Here is a 20300-nt window from a genome sequence, read left to right on the forward strand (position 1 = left end):
GTCTTGTGCTAGGGAGCTGAAGGGAGGAAGAAGGAAGCTACCCCCAACTAGAAGACTATTCTACATCTCTTTTAGATTCCATCCCTGCCCAGTATTACTGCTTAGAGGGTAAATGCTTTAGCATACTCGCCAAGGAAGAACATTCAAGATCTGAGCAGGTCTCATGAGTAACCTCAGTACTGAACACAAAAGCTGCCCCCCCCAAATGCCCATTATAGTTAGTCATCAAGCCCTCCTTTACCAGCATGTGCTCTGGGCACCAACAGTGATGTATGCTGTCATGTCGCTGTCTTTGCTTAATCAGTAAAATGCTGGTGGGTGTTTGTCATCTGAACACAAACTTAGACATATCTGGGAAGACATAATCTAAAATGAGAAGATAGCTCCGTAAGATTGTTTTATAGGCAAGTTTGGGGGATAATGTTTTGATTTGTGATGGATGTAGAAAGGCCTAGCTCACTGTTGGGAGTGTCAGCCCAGAAAGGTGGTCAGGGCTTATATAAGAAAGAAGACTGAGGAAAAAAATAAAAAAATAAAAGAAGACTGAAAAGGCAGTAAGCCAGTGGGCAGGCAGCATGCCTCTATAACCTCTGATTCAGGTCTTGCCTCCTGGTTCTGCTCTTGAGTTCCTGTCCTGACTTCCCTCAGTGATAGCCTGTTCCATGGAAATAAATGCAGAGATGAGCCCCTTCCTCCTCTTTGGTCATGGTGATTATCACTGAAGTAGAAACCCAACTAGGACAGCTTTAGCATACCAAGAGGCACAGCAGTTCCAAGAATTCTTCCACTTCTCAAATGTTGTAGAGCAAGAGAATGAAAACTCATTATCAACTTTGCAGCTCGTTAGCAGACTCACTCGGCATAAACAACCACTCATTACTGCCACAAGCAGCTCTGTGTCTCATCGTGTTTACCTTCCTTCTGGGCTTGATTCTTGAAAGATATACTAATAGGACTCTCCTAGATCCAGTAAGAATGTGGCTGTGTTCCAGTGTTCAGTTGTGGTGGATGCAGCAAGGATATTGCTGAGATTATGGTTGGCCCTTTGATGGCTCTGTGACCCTGAGGTCACTACTAAACTCCTCCAGCCTCATTTGCTCTGAGCATTAACTGTGAAGGCGTTTGCCTGCACCTGGCATGCAGAACTCTTTGGGAATGGAAGGATTTGTTGTCTGTAGTCTGAAAAGCACACTCAGCGAGGGACACTCTATCCTGTCTGTTCCCCCTCTCTATAGTGTACCTGTCTCCACTCCACACGTAGGCAATGTGCACCAAAGCACATTGTGCAGCACATAGCTCTGAGTAAAGCTGCACATTTTATGATGTGCACCTTCTATTTGGGGTCTAACTATTCTCTCAGAGATGAGACTCAAGGACAATAACCTAATGAGATGATAGATATCTTTATTATATGGAAAAATGTCACTCCTACAATAACCTCATCCAACCCTTCACCCCAAAGTTAAGTACACCCTAGCATGCTGCATGAGCTTCTACTCTATCTTGCACATTTCTCTGCTGTACTGAGTTCCCTTGAAGACCCTTTTCCATAGGGAACTAACCTAGGATTCATTCTCAATCTTCCTGCTGTTTCTCAACTTCTCCACAGTCTTCTTTGCATGGAGAATGTGCTGTTTAGCGACACATACTCTCACATTCTATGGCCATTGACAGGCTCAAGTTCAAGAGCAGTGTGAGGAGAAGTGAAGCATTGGGCATAAAATGAGATACCAAGATGTATGTCACAGGCTTGCTTACCACTACACCTTCCTAAATGTTAAATTTTGGTGTAAGATAGGTGCAGAACCATATGCCTATATGTTGCTGAGTGCCTACAATTCAAAATAGAGTCTCCATAAGAATAGCTATATTATTTTCCAATATTAAATATATTAATGTTATTTTTGGAAAAAAATTCCACAAATAGATGGATGAGTATAGGGGAGAGGTATAGGAAATGCAGCCTTCTGGGTTTTGTTTTGTTTTCTGTAACTTCAAACCCATTTCTTAAAACCTACTTAGTTTTGCAATGGAAACTGAAAAGATGTGAAGGATTCTCGCTCATTGGTCAATTCATTGATTAACTGAAGTCTCTGAGTGATTCAGAATAAGAGTGCCAACTATCACTTTAATTTATAAATATTATAACTTATTCTTAGTATTTAAATCTTATCAAAACATAAGAGATGGGTGTTCAAACCTTGAAAACTCTATATAGCTGCAACAAAAAAAATGGGTTCATTTTATGTTTTTAATAAGATTTGTATAAAATGCAATTTTCTTCTTTCATTATCTGAGTTGCAACTTCAAAGGATGCTCTTGAACACATACCAAAGTTAAAAATGAGTTCAGATGTTGATGGCCATGGACCTCTGCAGCCTAGTGAAACTGTTCTAGCCTTAGTATCTATACATCTCAGAGCATAAGCGCTCACTATGCTGGTACATCATCCCTCCACAGCACGTGCAGTCTTCAAATCATCTACATACCAGTTAGCCGCTGAGCATTGTCCAGATATGTCCAGGACGGCATCAGCTGACCTGACCTGCCACCCAGGGGTACTCAACTGCTCACCGCATGGTGTAGAGAAGCGTGCCATCATCCTCCAGCCTCAGCAGCTTGTTGGGTGTCGTCATGTTATGCGCAATGGACTTCTTTCCATTGTGGAAGAACGTGTCTGGGGTCCAGATTTTGCTGGCAAGAAGGTTGTTGAGGGGGAGGCGTTGCATGGGCCCCTTAAACCTCAACCTTTCATCTTTCCAGCTTTGTCGGAAAAACACATCTATGGTATATTCCTAAAGCACGGGAAGACATCAGAGTGACAACTCAGTGGGAGAGGTTCTTACTACAATTAATTCAGTGTAGAAATTGCCTGTGTTAATAAGGCTTTGGTACCTACCATTTCTGTGTCGGACACTGGACCAAAGCTGGTAACATAGATGTCTGTTCGCACCTGCGTGATTCGCTCTGGAACACAGACACAGGTTACTTTGCACTGCCTTACCAAGAGCCTCCTCTGCACTGTGTTGTTGTTCTCAGTGCCATGCTCAACTTCATTCTTTGCAACCATGACACGCTGCTGTGTTTTGTAAACCTACAAGACTAGAGTCACTCTCTATGGGCCTGGACTGCTTCCAACTACAGATCAAATAGTATATCCATCACTAGCAAAATGGCTTAGGTCTCAGAGTAACTCTGTCCCTGGGGAGTCGTCCTCAGTAGATGTGGACTGAGATGAAAGGTAGTGAGTGGTGACACTCTTAAAGACGGAACTCTTAGGCCATCCTGCTGTGGCTACTGACTTGCGTGAAATAAATAAAGCTGGAAGCACTGGGTGGCCTCAAGAAGTGAGTAATGAGAAAGGGCTTTGGTGCACACCAAAACAAGTATGGCTGGAAAAAGAGAACCACTCCTCCTTCTATGACGTTGTGAATTGTTCAAAATCTCCCATCACAGAGTCCTACTATATTACTAAAGTAATTGGGTATAAGGAATTGATCAAATTATCAATAATACCGGGGCAGGGACTAATGCTTTCCACGAGTCATGAGGAAAGACTCCAATCAGATCAGAATCCAGCATCACCCACAGTAAAGCACAAGCTGATTGATGGCATAGTAGGCTCAGATGGTTTCCCTGAAGCTCCTCTTAAGGTGAGAATGCACTTATTTGCCATGTCTCTGTAGTATGTTTGTAGGGCCTGACTTTTGTATGAGATACAAGCCCCACTGTCCCCTTTGAGCCAGAGTAGCCCATTAGGCTCTCTGCTGAATGAGTAATAGTGGTACAGATTGCCTGAATAATATTTCTGAGTTGATAGTGGCTCAACACTCCTCGCTATGCTTTTGCCCACTGAATGTGCAGAGATGGGACCATTGGGCACTGATCCTGAAACATCTTACAGTGGCACAGAGAGATGGGGGTCAGACCTGTGAGGACTTCTCTTGCACTAAAAACTTTGAATACAAATTTGTGCTTTCTGTAAATCTTCATTAATAATACAAGCACCGGAGATCTCTTCTTACTTCAAGAATGCCTCTGGCACAGGGTCTAAACCTCAGTTTTTATGTATCAGGAGCAAAGGTAGTAGATGCAGTTTAGAGGAAGTTTTAATTTCAGACCTTCACTGGCGTTCAGGAGACTTCCCCTTTAGATAAGCAGGTACCCTGCAAAGGGACCTTAACTATGGTCTCAGTGAGAAATCATACACTCAGAATGTAAAGACACAAAGCAAAACTGCACTAGGCAGTGGACTTCTGATAAGCATTTACAGATAGAAGAGCGGGGGCTTTGTAAAATGATTTCTTTGGGTGCTCAGCTTTGACAGAACCTAAGAGCTCGGTTCTTTTCTAAGGAAGGAGAATGTTCTGTCTGGTTATCTAGAAAACAAGGAGCCTTTGATAAGGCTTTGGAAAGGAGACCACTTCCCTCCAGCTTCATGAATCAGGAGACTGATGATAGGACACGAGCTCAGAATCCTGACAAAGTAGTTTTCTCAGACGTGGTCTGAGCTTCAATTGGCACATCTTTCTGGCCAAGGGTGACTCCTCCCTGGATCATCACCAGCCTCAGCTAGAGCTCACTCACCTCCCAGCCCAGGCCGAAGTCTGTTGTCATAACCATCCAAGAGCCCGTCCAAGATCCTGGTGAATACGGTGATGTTGTCATTGGCCTTGTCTTGTACTGAACTAGTTGGCATTTGCGAAAAGCTTTGAAATAGAGAAAGGAAAAAAAGAGAAAGTTCCAGTTGCTTTGTACAAATATTTTTTTTCCCAGACAGGAACACAATACTCATATGGCATCTGACCTTGGAGGACTGGCATCTGAGAAACATACCACCCACACTGCCTTGGCTGGCAACTGGATTCCTTTAATGAGCTCTGGATCTAGACTCTTCTTTCTTATGCTCTAGGCCAAATGACTGCCAACTTAAACTTAACATTATGTTCCAGGTCCCACCTTCTTCTCTCTCTCTCTCTGTCTCTCTGTCTCTCTCTGTCTCTCTCTCTCTCTCTCTCTCTCTCTCTGTCTCTCTCTCTCTCTCTCTCTCTCTCTCTCTCTCTCTCTCTCTCTCTCTCTCTCTCTCTCTCTCTCTCTCAGAGCTGAAGTTTCATGATATTTTTCTACATGCCAGGCAACCCTTACAGGAGAGTGCATTGTGTCTGTGCTATGCTGTATCACAGAACGTGGCTATCAATGCTACAGTCACATTTGAAAACGAGAACCTCTGTACATGGGCTGGCAGGATGATGAAATCACATGGGATTTCGGAACTTTTACTTAAATTTAAAAGAAAGTGAATTTGCAAGTCATCAATGAGAACAGAGAGGCTGAAAATGTCAACCCAGTGATGGTATGGTGGCACACAACTTCAATCCTTAAGTTTAGGCTGCAGAGACAAAGCAGACCTCTGCAAGTTCAAGGCCATCTGGTCTTTATAGTGAGTTCCAAGCCAACAAAAGCTACCTAGTGAGATCCTATCTCAAAAATGTTTATAAAAAACTTACCCGAGTTGGAAGACAAGACAGTGAGTACATATCTCACTGTGCCCTTCCTAGCAGAGTGGCCTTTTTAAAAGGAAGTCTAAAAATAGTATGGTTTTATTCAATGGTGTGACGTTTTGCAGACTGCAAAGGAAGGTAGAGCTAGAGATGGAAGCTATAATTGACCCACTTAGATGCAATCAATGAAAATGCATGATTTTTAAGAGCTGAGAGGGGAAAGGGTATGTCCATTCTGACCTCAGCTTCTCACTGGGGGATAGCAACTCTGACTTCAACAACTGCATGAAAGAAAGTGATTACAAAGACCTGGCATCTCACAGCCAAGTTTCAAGAACTTGGGGTGTCACACACACAGCAGTTCTGACCTCACTATCTACCTGGAGGAACATTAAACAAGCCAAGGAAACTACCTGGGGGACAGAAAGTCTACATACCCAGGAGATGGAAACGTGCCTCAAGACAACAGAGCCTTCTCCATTTATTTCCATTGCTTTGAGATGTGCAATCAGCACTTGACAAGCAATATAGTCTTGGCTTCGCAGACTCAAGGTGGATTACTGGATGAAACTCAGTACACTTGGCACTCAAAAAGAGAGCACATGATTCCTGGCACTTCCCCCAGAAGCCTGGCTGTGGGATGCCAGGTCTGCATAATCACTTTCTTCCACGCAGTTGTTGAAATCAGAGTTGCCATCTCCCAGTGAGAAGCTGAGGTCAGGATGCACATGTCCTTTCCCCTCTCAGCTCTTGAAAACCATGCATTTTCATTGATTGCATTTAAGCAGGTCAATCCTTTACTGGCCCCTTTAGAATAAGCATAACATTTCCCTTGATCTAAATTTCACATCACCAGTAAAATGAGTACAGCTGAAGCTCGTACAAGCTAAAATTCAGTCCTGTTAATACAGAACCCATGAATGCGAATATTTTATTCTTTTATTTTTTAAATATTATGAGCTTTTTAAAATTTTTCTTCCCTCTCTCTCTCTCTGTCTCTCTCTCTCTGTCTGTCTTTCTGTCTCTCTGTATCTCTCTGCCTCTCTCTCTCCCTTCCTCCCACTCTCTCTCTCCCTCATTTTTTTGAGACAGGTTCTCCGTATATATTTCTGGTTAACCTGGAACTTACTTTGTAGACCAGACCAGGCTAGCCTTGAACTCACGGAGATCCACCTGCCTCTGCCTCCTGAGTGCCATAATTAAAGCAAGTGCTAATTCACGTGGCTTTGCTATGCATCTCTCATTTCTAAGACCCATGATAAGTTCATACCTCAAAACAAACAATGGAGCCCCCATAGCTAGTAGTGGAATGAAAAGCCTTGAGGCATCTGGGCTGCATAAGATAATGCTGTCCTCTACTCTTGCCTGGTTGTCTAAAACCTGGTCCCCAAAATCTGGCCTCATAGTTTGCTTCTCATGACATTCAAAGACTGTCAGTCTGGTTATCCAGTTTAAGGCAAAGTCCAGATCCCTAATATTGGAAGGGCCTCACTATTTCTGCAATTCAAAAATTTACACGTGAGAATATACATCTGTAGGAAGCAACAGCATTGTCTCTCCTCACACATTCATCTATCTTCTGCCATTTAAAGTACCCAAGGGAAACTTCATCCAAATGTTTTAAACATAAAAATGACATAATAGGTAGTCTAGAATTTATAAACAGCGCAGTATTCTGGGAATTGTGTTTCTAACTATCCACACTGTAAATGCTACTTGCAAATGAGCCATTCGATAGCTGGCTTGGTTGGAGTCAGCTGTTTCAGCTGGTCTGTCAAATCACTGCAATGTACAGTGTCAAGTAAAATTTAGTTTACTTGATAAATGGTCCTAAGTACAATAATAATGATGTTGGCAGTCTTTTTACAATATATAACATTTTTATTTTACTATTGTTGTTCTTAATATCTTAGTATGCTAATTTATAGACTGTACTTTACCACAGTGTTCATTATAGGAAAGAACTTAAAAGATGGGGGATTTAGCACTCTTCTAAGTTTTAGGCACACACCAGAGGTTTGGAATATATTCCCACAATCAAGGGGAAATTATTTTAACTTTCCAAGACTTTCCTAAACTTGTCCATTATCAGATGTGAACTGTTCTTCAATCTTATTGGATAAGAATATCCCTGGCCATCAAGAGAAAATGATTTGATAGTATCATCATCACTGGCTATTTTCATGACAGTGAACCACAGTGTTGCTGTGTTGCTTAGCTTTCTTATCTATCTATCTATCTATCTATCTATCTATCTATCTATCTATCTACCTATCTATCTATCTATCTATCTATCTATCTATCTATCTATCTATCTATTTTCTATCTATTTACCTTCTATCTACCTACCTATCTTCCATCTATCATCTATCTATCTATCTTTCTGTCTGTCTGTCTATCTACTATCTATCTATCTATTTATCTATTTTCTATCTATCTACCTTCCATCTTCTATCTACCTATCTTCCATCTATCATCTATCTATCTATCTATCTATCTACTATCTATCTATCTATCTATCTATCTATCTACCATCTATCTATCTATCTATCATTCTACCTCTTTCTCTTTGTAGACATATGTCCACTACTTCATTGTTTCTGACAGCTGGATTTTAATCTCGCTTTACACATACCCAAATTCTCACCAATCCAAGGGATAGAGTGCTTATGAATTTCAGAAGTGTTCTCTTTTATCGGAATCATATTTAATTTGTCACTTTTTATTTTATGTTCATGGCTGTTTTGCCTTCATGTATGTTTTTGTAACAAGTACATGACTGTTGCCTACAGAAATCGAAAGATGGTAATCAATAACTTGAAACTGGAGTGCTGGGTGGTTGTGAAGCACCATGTTGGAGATGGGACTAAATCTAGGTCTTCTGGAAGAACAGTTAGTGTTCTTAACTTCTGAGACATATCTCCAGCTAAACACAATGTTTAAGATATAGTTTAAAGTGTCTACTCACACTACTTATCCATAATGACACTTCTTTTGATACCATCTCTGTCTTAACATAATTTCCTCCTGTACTGATCTTTAGTTCTTTGTATAGCAGCATTCAGAGCTTTGGGGGGGTGTCTGGGATATTTTCTATTCTGTATTAAATAGTCATGTCCAAAGAGGAGTAGAGAAAAAAAGACATAAGAAACAGAGTTTGCGTCTTGCTGCTGTGTTGTTTTCCAAAATCAACCTGAAAAACATGGCCATGCAATGTCCTCCTCTCACAGTACTGAGGAGATTGCAAGTACTGTCTGCTGCCCTGGCACAGTGCCTCCTTCACCCACAGATATCTGGGGACTTGGTTATGCCACCATCAAACTGCAAGATCTTTAAGAACACATTTTAGGCAAAAAGAAACTCTCATTTGGCTCAACAGAAGGCCTCGGAAAGGGAAACAACTGAGACATACTAGAATCTGTGTTCAGTGTGACTGAAGAGCCTTGGGTGGAGCCACGGTGGCTTCACCAGGCAGGCCTGGTTACCATCCATCTTAACACTGCTAAGTGGATTCAAGGGGATCAGTTTGGCTAAAATAGCCAAATTCTTTTAAAATATGGAAGTTTTTTTTAGTGTATTACTGAGGAAAGCATGCTACACATATCCAGTGCTCCATTTTTTGACCTTTTCACATTTATTGGTTTTTCATAAAGTAGATTGTTTTGTTATTTGTTTGATAAACTGCATTTTAAGTTTTAATTAGTTAGTTACTTAACATACATCATGGCCACAGTTTTCCCTCCCTCCCCTCCTCCAATACCTTCTTTCACCCCCATCAACCCTCCTCCCCTTCTCTTCAGAAAATGTGAGGCCCCCATGGATATCAACCAGCCTTGGCATATCAAGTTGCAATAAGACTAAGTGCATCCTCACTTAGGAGTATTGAGGCAAGATGAAGCAGCCTAGTCAGGGGAAAGGATCTTAAGGCAGGAAACAGTCAGATACAGCCTCCTCTCCTGCTACTAGAGTCCCACATGAAGAACAGGCTATACAACTGTTACATATGAGAAGATAGCCTAGGTATATCTCACGCACGCTCCTTGATTGGCTGTTCAGTCTCTGTGAACCCCTATTAGCCCAGGTTAATTTGTTCTGTAGTTTTTCTGTGGTATCCTTGACTTTTCTAGCTCCTACAATTCTTCTCCTACTTCTGCAGGATTCTACAGCTCTGCCTAAGGTTTGGCTGTGGGTTCCCTCAGTTTCTGTGTGAACCCTCTCTGATGATGGCTATGTTAGGCTCTTCACTGCAAGTATAGAAGAATATCATTAACAGTGTCATAGGTGGGTTCCCCCTTTTGGCATGGATTCCAAGCTGGACCAGTCATTGCTTGGCCATTTTCTTAATTTCTGTTCCAACTTTACCCTTTGCACATCTTATAGGAAGGACAAATTGTAGATCAAAGGTTGAAACTCAAGCAACAGATCACGCTGGTGAGCATATGGAGAAAAAGGGAAACTCTTTTGTTGCTGGTGAGAGTGCAGACTTGTACAGCCACTTTGGAAATCAATTTGGTGGTTTCTCAAAAAAATTGAGAATAGATCTACCTCAAGACCCAGATATACCACTTGTGGGCACATACTCAAAGGATGCTCCACCATACCACTAGGACACTTCTCAGCTATGTTCATAGCAGCTTTGTTTGTAGTTGCCAGAAACTGGAAACAGTCTAGATGCTCCTCAACTAAAGAATATATAAAGAAAATGGAATTTAATGGAATACTACTCAGCTACTAAAAACAGTAACATCATGAAATTTGAAGGCAAAAAGATGGAACTAGAAAAGATTATCCTGAGTGAAGTAACCCGGATCCAAAAAGAGATGCATACAATACATTCACTTATAAGTGGATATTAGACATAATATGCTACAAGCCACAGATCCAAAGAAGCTAAGTAACAACAAGGGCTCTAGGTGGCCCACATGAATCTCACTGAGAAAGGAGGGTAGAAGAGATATAGTGGGTAATAGATATATAGAGGAGATAGGGATGGATACTGTGGGCACAGGAGAAATCAGGTCAGAGGAAGATGGAGAGAGAACACTTGGAGAGACACCTGGATGGGGGGATCATCTCTGGAATGAGCTAAAACCCTAGGGAAATGGAAACTCCTAGGAGTCTATGAGAGTGGCCCTAGTTAAGACCCCTAACAATGGGAGATATGTAACCCGAACCCTCCCTTTTCCTAAACCAGTAAACACTTACAATGGAGAGATTGGGATACTGACCCAGCCAGAAAACAGATTCTTAAGACTACAGAAATGCTCTTCAATATAGAACTGAAAACTGTGGTCCTTTTTATAATTTGGATTTGCATAGCATCTCCACACAGCCTCCCTTATACTTAAATGATCTCTAGATCTAGTTGTACTGATGGTTATTAAAGCATGTTTTATATATCTAGGGAATAGTATGTTATATTCCCACAGGTGCAGAATTTGCAGGTATGTAGGGCCTGTATAGAACCAACCCAAATTGTTTTAAAAAATCACTCCTTTTTACAATTTCTTTTTTTAAGTTTATACAGAAGACACAGGGATTTGACCAGGTTATTCTGATGGTTGGGTTTGACAAATAAAGGATACAAATGAGCTCCATGCTCTAGGCTAGTGAAAGCAGTGACACAGGACAGGTGGGGGCACTGGTGTGCACTTCAGAGTTCTGAATGAACTGGAATCCCTGTCATGGCGATCCAACTTCTAATTCTGATAAACTGAGTTTAGAACCACCATCTCATGAAATCTGATCCACCAGCAGGCAGGCTTTCCAGGCAGTCTTTAAGAGAGATAAACTGTGCATGCCTTCAGCAAAAGTGGAGTTGTCCAAGTACATGAATCTTTTTCACTCAATGTTGTCCCATTCCTGGCTTTTTCCAGGCATTAGCACCTCAATTTCTGGCTCCAGGCGACTTGGGTTTAACTGATCACAGAGGGACTAAAAAACAGTATTTGCAGAGCCTGATTCCACTCTGGAGATCTACCTGGGTGGTCCTGGTGAAAAGTGTGTGCTCTGGGGCTAAGATGCAGATAATGGGCTGCCACAGGGCCAGTTACATGGGTTCCAGCAGCCCTTAAGTCTTCAAATACTTCCTTGGGGGATGCCCATGATGGGTTTCAATGACTGGTGTCTGAACCATGTCTCACTCTGGTGAGATCTAGACACAGGAAGAAGGCATTGTCGTCCCTGACATAATTAGGAAAAACTTTGGCACTAGAGGGTGGCACATAAAGGGTAGAAACTTAGTACCACTTTACAAAGCATGATAAGACAGGAACATGAGGGAAAGGGAGAACTCAGACTCTGTCTAGGTTTGGAATAAAAGAAAACAGGCATGAATTTTTGAGATTGAAGATTAGGTCAAGCCAAGGAGGGAGATAGTAGATAAAATGAACAGTTGTCATAAAATGGCAACTAGCATTTGCAGAAGGAGTGGGAGACCTCTGAAAAAATCCAGCACTAGGGTAGAATTGCTCCTCAGTAATAGAGTACTGGAAGGGGCTAGACTCTAGGAAACAGACCACTGCAAGGGGCTAGCCTCTGGATAAGAGAACATAGCAAGGGGATAGCATCTGAGGAACAGAGAATTGCAAACTCCAGGAACTGGGTAACAGGGTCCTGTAAGCACCAGGCAGTGGGTAACAGGGCCCTGTAAGCACCAGGCTCTAGGTTCACACATCAATACCACAGAACTTTTAGAACTCAAAATTGTAACCTGTATCTAGGAAAGTAATCACGCACAAGTCTATAAAACAATTTGAATGCCGTGCTATACTTTTATGTTCTTCTTGAAGATGGTGAAAACCTGCAGTCTTTCTGCCAGGGCTATGGTCAGCTTCTGCATTACAGACTTGGGAGAGGTAGAATGGGAAAAAAGAGGCTACTAACTCAGGAGACAACCATGAGGATAAGAGAAGCACAGAAAAGTGTTACTAAGTAGATGTATTTCTTTTGACCTTAAAAAAAAAAAAAGAAATTTTAGGTTCCCCTCATACTCACAAAACTCCACCATGCTGCCATTCTGTTACCCAAATCAGAACTTCCTTCCTCAGGAGCGTTTGTTTCTGCAGGCTGCCTCATAGTCCCAAAGCTCATCATTGGGACTCTACAAGCTATAGCACCTACAAATTACCCTGTGCCTTTGATCCTCTTCTCAGTAAATTCACTGGAAAAGCTGTATACATTAAATACCCTCTCCTCCTCCTCTCCAGCACCCTTCCTTCTCTTGCAGGTGCTCCTCTATAGATCCTGCCACCTATAACCTAAAGGCCAGGAGGAAACTCTGAATGGACAGATCCAAAAGTCAAGACCGATCACTCACCTTAATGGGACCAGTAGCTACATTCAGAAAAAAAAAAAAAAAAAACGCATCTCCCTTCCTAAGGAGCCATCTCCTCTTGGTTTCTGAAAACTTTTCTCTTTAGGTTCTGGCTGTTGTGTGCATACTTGATGGTTTTTGGTTGGTTGGTTGGTTGGTTGGTTGGTTGGTTGATTGGTTGCTTGGTTTTTCATTTTGGTTTTCCAGACAAGGTTTCTCTGTATAATAGCCTGATTCATTTTGTAAGCCAGATGGCCTTGAATCTGCCTGTCTCTGCCTCCCAACTGCTGGGATTATTGGTTTATTCTTTATGACAGGGTTATGTTGTACAGCTTGCAAATAAGGTCTTCTTGCTTTAATTCATAAATGCTGCTTAGTGCAGAAATACTCTTCTTCTTCTCCATACCCCTCGGTCATGCTTATACCCTCCTAAATTCATAATACCATAATGTCTGTGCTCAGTTTCAATCTGTTCTTATGCCCAGTATCTTTTAAGGCATAATGCAGCCCAGTCACTTTCTGGCCTCTGGTTCCCTATCTCCAAAGCCCTGCCCAGCTACATAAATATGGAAGTGGATTCTTCAAGGACTTAAAAAGCACAAACATTATCTTCTACTTTATTCTCCATCTCAGTGGTAAGAGGAAGGGTTGATGAAGTACCCTTGACCCTTAATCTTTCCTCATGCCCATGTTATCCCATCCATATATCCTACTAGTCAAAACGGATGCTTCCTGGTATGAATACGTCTTAGCTGACTGCATACCAACTTCATCTCTTCTTCTTGCCCTGGACTCCACTTAATTCTCTTTGCTCTCATAAGGGATGCAAAGTTAAGGTCACATTATTGCTTCATCTAAATAAGACCATGCTTGCTCAAAGCTACTCCATGGGGCCACCTGGCACAGTCTGTGGTAGGAGGATTACATAACATCAGCCATTCTCATCTCCAAAACAATAAAATGGGATGAGGCTGTCATTCGTCTGTAAAGTGCTCGCCTAGCTTGCACAAAGCACTAGGCTTGAACCTAACCCTGCATAAATTGAGCAGCATGATACACACAATAATCTCACTAGTCAGAGATGGGGGTGAGAGGATCAGGGGTCCAAGTCCTTCCTTGGCTTCATGGTGAGTTCATAACTAACATGGGATGCATGAGACTCTTTCTTAAGCCAACTATAAAATAAAAATATTAGCACACAAACAAATAAATTTCACTCCACTCCATGGCCCTCTGTAACTCTCTAGATAAAGTTTCCTGACATGGCAGGTTGCCTAAGATTTAGTCCAGTTCTTTCCATTACACTGTGATCATACCTTCTATGGATGTTTACAATCGATGTCATGCTAACTGCCTGACTGCTTCCAATTCTCTGCGTGGTATCATGACATTATCACCCAACATTGGTTTGGTCTTCTCAATCATTAAAACTGTTATTAAACCTCACTTCCTTTAGGTCCTGGCCATGGTATCTCCTTCCAGTACAATCACTATCTGTCTTTCTGAATTGTTCTTTTATTAATCACCATCACTTTGTCATTCCTTGTTTATTGCCTGTCCTTTTCAAGTCTGAACACATTCTTATTGAAGCCAGGCATTATTCTGGTCCTTAGCACTAGGCTTTATTTTGGTCCTAGCACATGGAAAGAGACACATTCATGCTACTGTCAAAGCAGAGAGATGCCTTCCATACTCAGGCAAGGAAGGATGCTTGGGTATAACCAAGTTATTATCTTACTTGCGTTCAGGTCCAGCCTAGGCACTCTGGTTACCATCTGGATCACTAGCCTTCATGGATAGACACCTGAATCTCTTCTAGCATTTTGCGTATCAGTGTTGTGATGGATTATCCTCAGAAACTGAGGCTTCATTGACATTTAGAAACTGAGCTTCAGGCTGGTGAAGGAACTTCTGGAGCCAAAACAGAGATAAAAGCTGGACCCACTATCAATAAGACTCTTCATGTTTATCATTAGTGATCTTGGGTCAGAACCAAACTGGTTGTGAACTGACGGGAATACTGACTTTGAACTAAAAACCAATGCCTAATATTTCTCTGACTTATAGATTCTGTTTGTTTTGGAGATAGCTTGTAAATACAAACAAGGTGGAGCTTTTCTTTCCCTCACCTGTGATGCTTCTGGACGAATTATATTTCATTCATCTCCTGTCATAGTGAGTTTAGCCTGGGCTGCTCAGGAGTGGCCCAATTCATCTACTAGTTCAGGACACACTTTTGTTTCATTCTGAAATCCCTGCAATACACCCACAGGCCTGTTGGTAATTCTCGTTGCCATGAGAGTAAGACAGATTTCTTTTCTGCTTTGATTCTAATACTTCCCTTTGAATCCCATGCCAACTAGAATGTGGGGTTTGTGCCACTGAATCTTCATGAACAACCGAAACCCACAATCTGCACACACGTGTATGCACACACATATACATACGCGCACACCTCTCTACCCAGAACCCAAAGCGTAAGTCATCCTGAAGCTTAGGGCCAGCCTACTTAGGAGAGCTGTGCTCCCTGCTATCCTGAGTGCTGCTTACTAAGCACCTGTGCATCAAACATGCTTAAATTCAGTTTCATAAAGTCGAAAGTCTGGAAATAGGTCCCCTTTACCCCCTTCCTCCTCTCTGCCTATCCGTCTCTGCAGCCTCCACACAGAACCACCATTTCCATTCCTTTCCTGCTGCCTGGTTTGACGATGCTGCTAATGGTGCTTTTTCAAACATTACACTGAGTGTGTGTCCTGAGCCGTGGGAACCTGCAGCTTTGGGGAAGGATGAATCTGTTATCTGAGGGTACGTCAGACAACTTCCAGCTTCAGGAGATATGGTGAACACAGGCATGATTCAGACATGCCTACTGCTCCAATTAGGATAGACAACTATCCCTGAGTACAGAAAGGAGGATGAAAGGGTCTCTTTGTGGGACAAAAGACCAAGCTGGTCCACAAACATGTACACAGAGAAAGGCCTTTCTTCCTGTTTAAAAGAGCTGGCTTTTCATTGCCAATTTAAACATACTGCTTTCCAACATGTATTTGAATTGTAACTCCCCTATAATAAAATTAAAACCTATTTTTTTTCAATAAACAAATTTCTGTCCTAATACCAGTAAGTGAATGGAATCTGGCATCACATATTGAGCTGATAAATTATCAAATGTGCCTTGCAATTATCACTGGCCTATCAAGTCTGGTAAAGCATGATTTTAAATGTTGATAAATTAATTCTAGTTTAAACATATCATTATATAATTCAGAAGCGCTTAGTGTTTCAGTTTTAATTTTCTATACTGCACTGGTTTCGTTAAAATAGCTATAATGGGTTAAAGAATTCCATGTATCTAGATGGGACGTGGCAGAGGCTGACTACAAGGCCTTGGTTCAGTTGTGTGTTCTATAATTCACAGTGTATAATAAAATTAGAAAACGATTGAAAATGAACTCTTGGTGATTAAATTTAGAAAAAGATGTGAAGACAAATAACTCTCTTGATATTTCCAATGCAAGTTTGGATTAACTATCTTACATAATCACCAGACAGACTTCCCTTGTCACAAATACACCCTTTGTTGCTGAATGTGCAGATATTTTACAAACATAATGTGTCAACTTGTACCTGTGCGGAACCTTATACGTTGCCTTTTTCTCATTCTCCCCTGCCCAATTTTCCATAGAACTCCTTACTCCAGCCAGCTCTCAAGTCTCCCGGGCATACTTAGGAGTGTCAGCAGTTCTCTGACTTAAGTAGTGATCAAACCAGGACCTTTGTAACTTCCCTTTTCAGCTCCCTTTGAAGTTCAATCACAGAAATCCTTTCTTTGAGGGAGGATGGACAGAGAAATTGTTCGACCTGTTCCCTTCCCCAATTTCAGAGTACAGAAAACTCTTTTTAAAGCTCAAAGAGAACAATACATTTCAGGGCCATATCCCCCAGCTTCCAGACTGCTTTGACATATTCCAAAATTGTAGTCACAGAAAGAAAGCACGGGGTGAAACGGAGCAAAATGACACAGAGCAGTGCTGAGTGAGGAATCCCAGCAGGTGCTGGCTGGGTAGAGCTCCCTGCTTAGATACTTATCCATCCCACCTTGCCAGCTGCAGAGTCAGGCTAATGACACTGGGCTCATAAGGAGGCTCCCAGGATCGGCTCAAGCATTATCATATTGGGTACTTCGCATTCTGTCCAGACCTAAAGTCGAGGAAATGTTACGAGGCTGGCTGGGTTCAACAGGATTATTCCTACCTACAACTAATCTGAAAGCAAACAGAACTTCATTTAAGAAGAAATAAGTGAGGGTTTAATCTGTTTTATGATGTGTTCTGCGTGCAACGTGTGCTGCTTGGCTCAACAGCACCTGGTGTATAATCCCACTAGTAGGGATGTCTTTTTTATTAATTATTTGCTTTATTTACATTCTACTTGTTGCTTCCCCTACAGAGCCCCCTTCCACCATTCCTCATCTCATTCCCCTTCCTCCTTGCCTCAGAGAGGGTGCTCCTCTTCTCCCCTAACCTCAGGCATCTTCCTTCCCTGGGGCCTCAAATCTCTGGAGGATTAGGCTCATCTTCTCCCACTGAGGCCAGACCAGGCAGTCCTTGGCAATATATGCTCAGACCAGTCTTGTGTCTTCTAATAGAAACAAGTTCAAATACTTAAGAAATCTCCAAACTGCATGCATTCTATATAAGAGAATCTAGAGCAGGAAAAATCAGAAATGATGTAAATGTCCCAGAGTAGGGAAGTAGCTCATGTTGGCTCACTTTGTTCTGCTACAATATCTATCCATTTTATAAGCACACAGCCAAAAGAATTTGTAATTGTGGAAGGATGGGGCCCCAACCCAACAAAATGCTGAATATGAAGTAGGCCCCAGACACATACAATAAATACACACAAGAGCAGCAGTGGTAGGAACCAGAAGGGCTGATCCAAGTTCATAAACTAGTCTGCATCTCACACATTTCCTGCAGTTTGTAAATATTATTTTATAATAGACTAAAATGACGAAAATCTTCCAGTCTAAAGCATGAATATCTTCTCCAACAGTCAATGCTTTTAGGAAAATGAGAGCTATCCTCAGACTTAATGGAGATTTCCTTCTAGAAAATAACAAGCTCAATCTGCGTTTTGTAAAAGACCTTATTCTTTTTTAAATGTCCACACAAATAAGAAAGAAACTAGTGAAACTCATACACATAACTTTCTACTTCAGACTTGTATCTACCAGAAAGTGTGGTAGCTTTGCCTGCCTTAGTCTATGTGCAGTCAGAATAGTGCTAAATCCTACAAACGGTATGTTACAAGATAGCACAGATCAGCATGAACATCACTTCTAAAATACTTCCCACTATACACATAACATCAGAAAACAAGCCAACTACTTTAATGTATTATTTTGCAGTAGTGAATATTCATGAGATTTCATTCACATGCACCTTCCATTCAGAACAGCAATGGAGAAACTACAATTTATAGGATTTACTACTAATACAACTAATAAAAAATCTTGCAAGAAAAAATCTTCATATAGTATATTGAGAATCACAGGACCAGGGATTGGGAACATGATCCCCCAGTTAGGCATGAATAGCACCCAATAAATAGGGACACACACATCCTTTCTGGTGTGTTTTATAGCCAGTGAAAAGCACAACTTGCTAGACAGACTCAGTTTCAGAACTAAAGCTCCCAAGCATTTGACCTGAAAAACAAAAATGGACTCTAGGGTGTATTCTGCATGTGTGTAAATGATAAATGGACAGAGGCCATACAGGGCTGGGACAGAGCCCACAAAGACACATTTTTCCCTACCAAGAAAAGATGTCCTTGCTGGGGTATTACATTTCCTGCCTGTGCTCTCTACATTCTCTGCCTATCTGACCTTTCCAATTTAAACAGAAGGAGGAGGAGGAGGAGGAGGAGGAGGAGGAGGAGGAGGAGGAGGAGGAGGAGGAGAATGAGAAGAAGAAGAAGAAGAAGAAGAAGAAGAAGAAGAAGAAGAAGAAGAAGAAGAAGAAGAAGAAGAAGAAGAAGAAGAAGAAAAGAAAAAGAAGAGGGTGAAAGAAGAGCCAGAGCCAGAGCTAGACATATAGAAGCATCTGAGATAAGTATGAGAAAGATGAGGCAAGAGAGGAGAGGAAAGAAGATGAGAGAGGTAAGAGAGGAGACAAGAGAAGATAGGGAAGACAGATGGACAAGACTTTCTCAGATGCTCAGAATACATCCTAACTGTCCCAGACACAAGCCCAAGCCCTCATGAAAATGTTGTTCAGCAGAGTGGACCTGTGCACACCTCCCAAGTAGCCTGCCCACTAGCCATACAAATGGAAACAGGTGACTGTGCACTGCAGTCCTTTTAAGTATCCCAAGCGTCCCCTAGGGAAAGAGCCCTGGTAAACAGGAAGTCAAGCAGCACTGTCTGTTCAGTGGGAGTACTTCAACCTGCAATCCTTTTGATTAGCCAGGACAATCTGGGTCAGTGAGGGACACAGGAGAGAAAAGGAATATTGGTTGCCTTCAAACAACATGCATCGTGAGTGTGAGGTATTACTCGTGTGGCAAAGGCTAGTATTCGTCCAGAGACACTAAAGGCCCAAATGAAAGAGGTCAGGGGAAATGACATTTTCAGAACCTCGGGGGTGAGCCGGTCGCAGCTTACAATCTCCGGACTTGGCTCAGGCCAAGACTGTTGTGGATCCCTTTCCATGGCACATATACAGCACAAGTCTGGCTTGAGAAATAAAAATCAGTGGTATTGTGGGCTCAAGAAGAGAACGGAAGTGTGGCACACTTGTCTAAGAGCAGCAGATGTCCTTAACACACATGAACTTCTGAATCTCTTCCAACCTGAGTAGGAGGGAAACGCTTCCCTTACTCCATGTTCAGCTTTCACTTGTTAAAACGCCTTTTTTCTTTTGTCTAACTCATTTCCGAGACCCTGCACCGGGGAACTGCTTTGTTCAGGAAGAAAGCATGGGTCAGGACATATTCCCCACAAACCAAAGGGTGCAGGACTGCAGAGGCGGCAGCCACGGGCTGTCCTGTTCTACGGAGCTTTACAACAGCACAGGCCCCCAAGACCACAAAATGAAAACACACGGGGTGGGGGGGAGCAACTTACCCAAAGTGACTGGATAAGGTCATGGAAATACAGAAGACAAGGAGGGTTTTGGTCATGATAAATCTAGAGAGCATTCCATTGTCCATTCCCAGTGAGAATAATAGTTGAAGCAGATGAATTGGGAAGAAAAACTGTCCTTTCCTTCAACTTGATCTCGTAGCTGAAAGTACACAAAAGGGAGAAGCACATGAACACACGAATGTTCCTGTCACACAGCGAATCCAACTATGCTGCTGCCACAGCGAAGCTGACAAAGACTGGAACCTGGCCCTTGGTCCCAGCAGACTGTGCCAGCACAGTTTGCACCACCTTCTCTGGGCAGCAAGGCGGTGTAAAAAGGTGACGGTACAGC

The 20300-nt window shown here is 42.1% G+C and overlaps 1 protein-coding gene across 1 annotated transcript in view; it reads right to left on the reverse strand.

Annotated features, from left to right (window-relative positions):
* Window positions 1-20061, reverse strand: part of GABRA5 (gamma-aminobutyric acid type A receptor subunit alpha5) — a gene marked incomplete at its 3' end in the record, with an annotated part of 92149 nt that extends 72088 nt beyond the window's left edge. The window contains exons 1-4 of the mRNA XM_080914687.1: window positions 19949-20061; window positions 4588-4709; window positions 2900-2967; window positions 2575-2795 (exon numbers count right to left, since the gene is read on the reverse strand). Of these exons, the coding sequence (XP_080770813.1) occupies window positions 2575-2795; window positions 2900-2967; window positions 4588-4709; window positions 19949-20034 (497 nt within the window). The 5' untranslated portion in view covers window positions 20035-20061. The remainder of the gene's footprint in view (window positions 1-2574; window positions 2796-2899; window positions 2968-4587; window positions 4710-19948) is intronic.
* Between the last annotated feature and the right edge of the window lie 239 nt (window positions 20062-20300).

Source organism: Micromys minutus (assembly GCF_963924665.1).
Source record: "Micromys minutus genome assembly, chromosome: 3".
Classification (NCBI taxonomy): domain Eukaryota; kingdom Metazoa; phylum Chordata; class Mammalia; order Rodentia; family Muridae; genus Micromys; species Micromys minutus.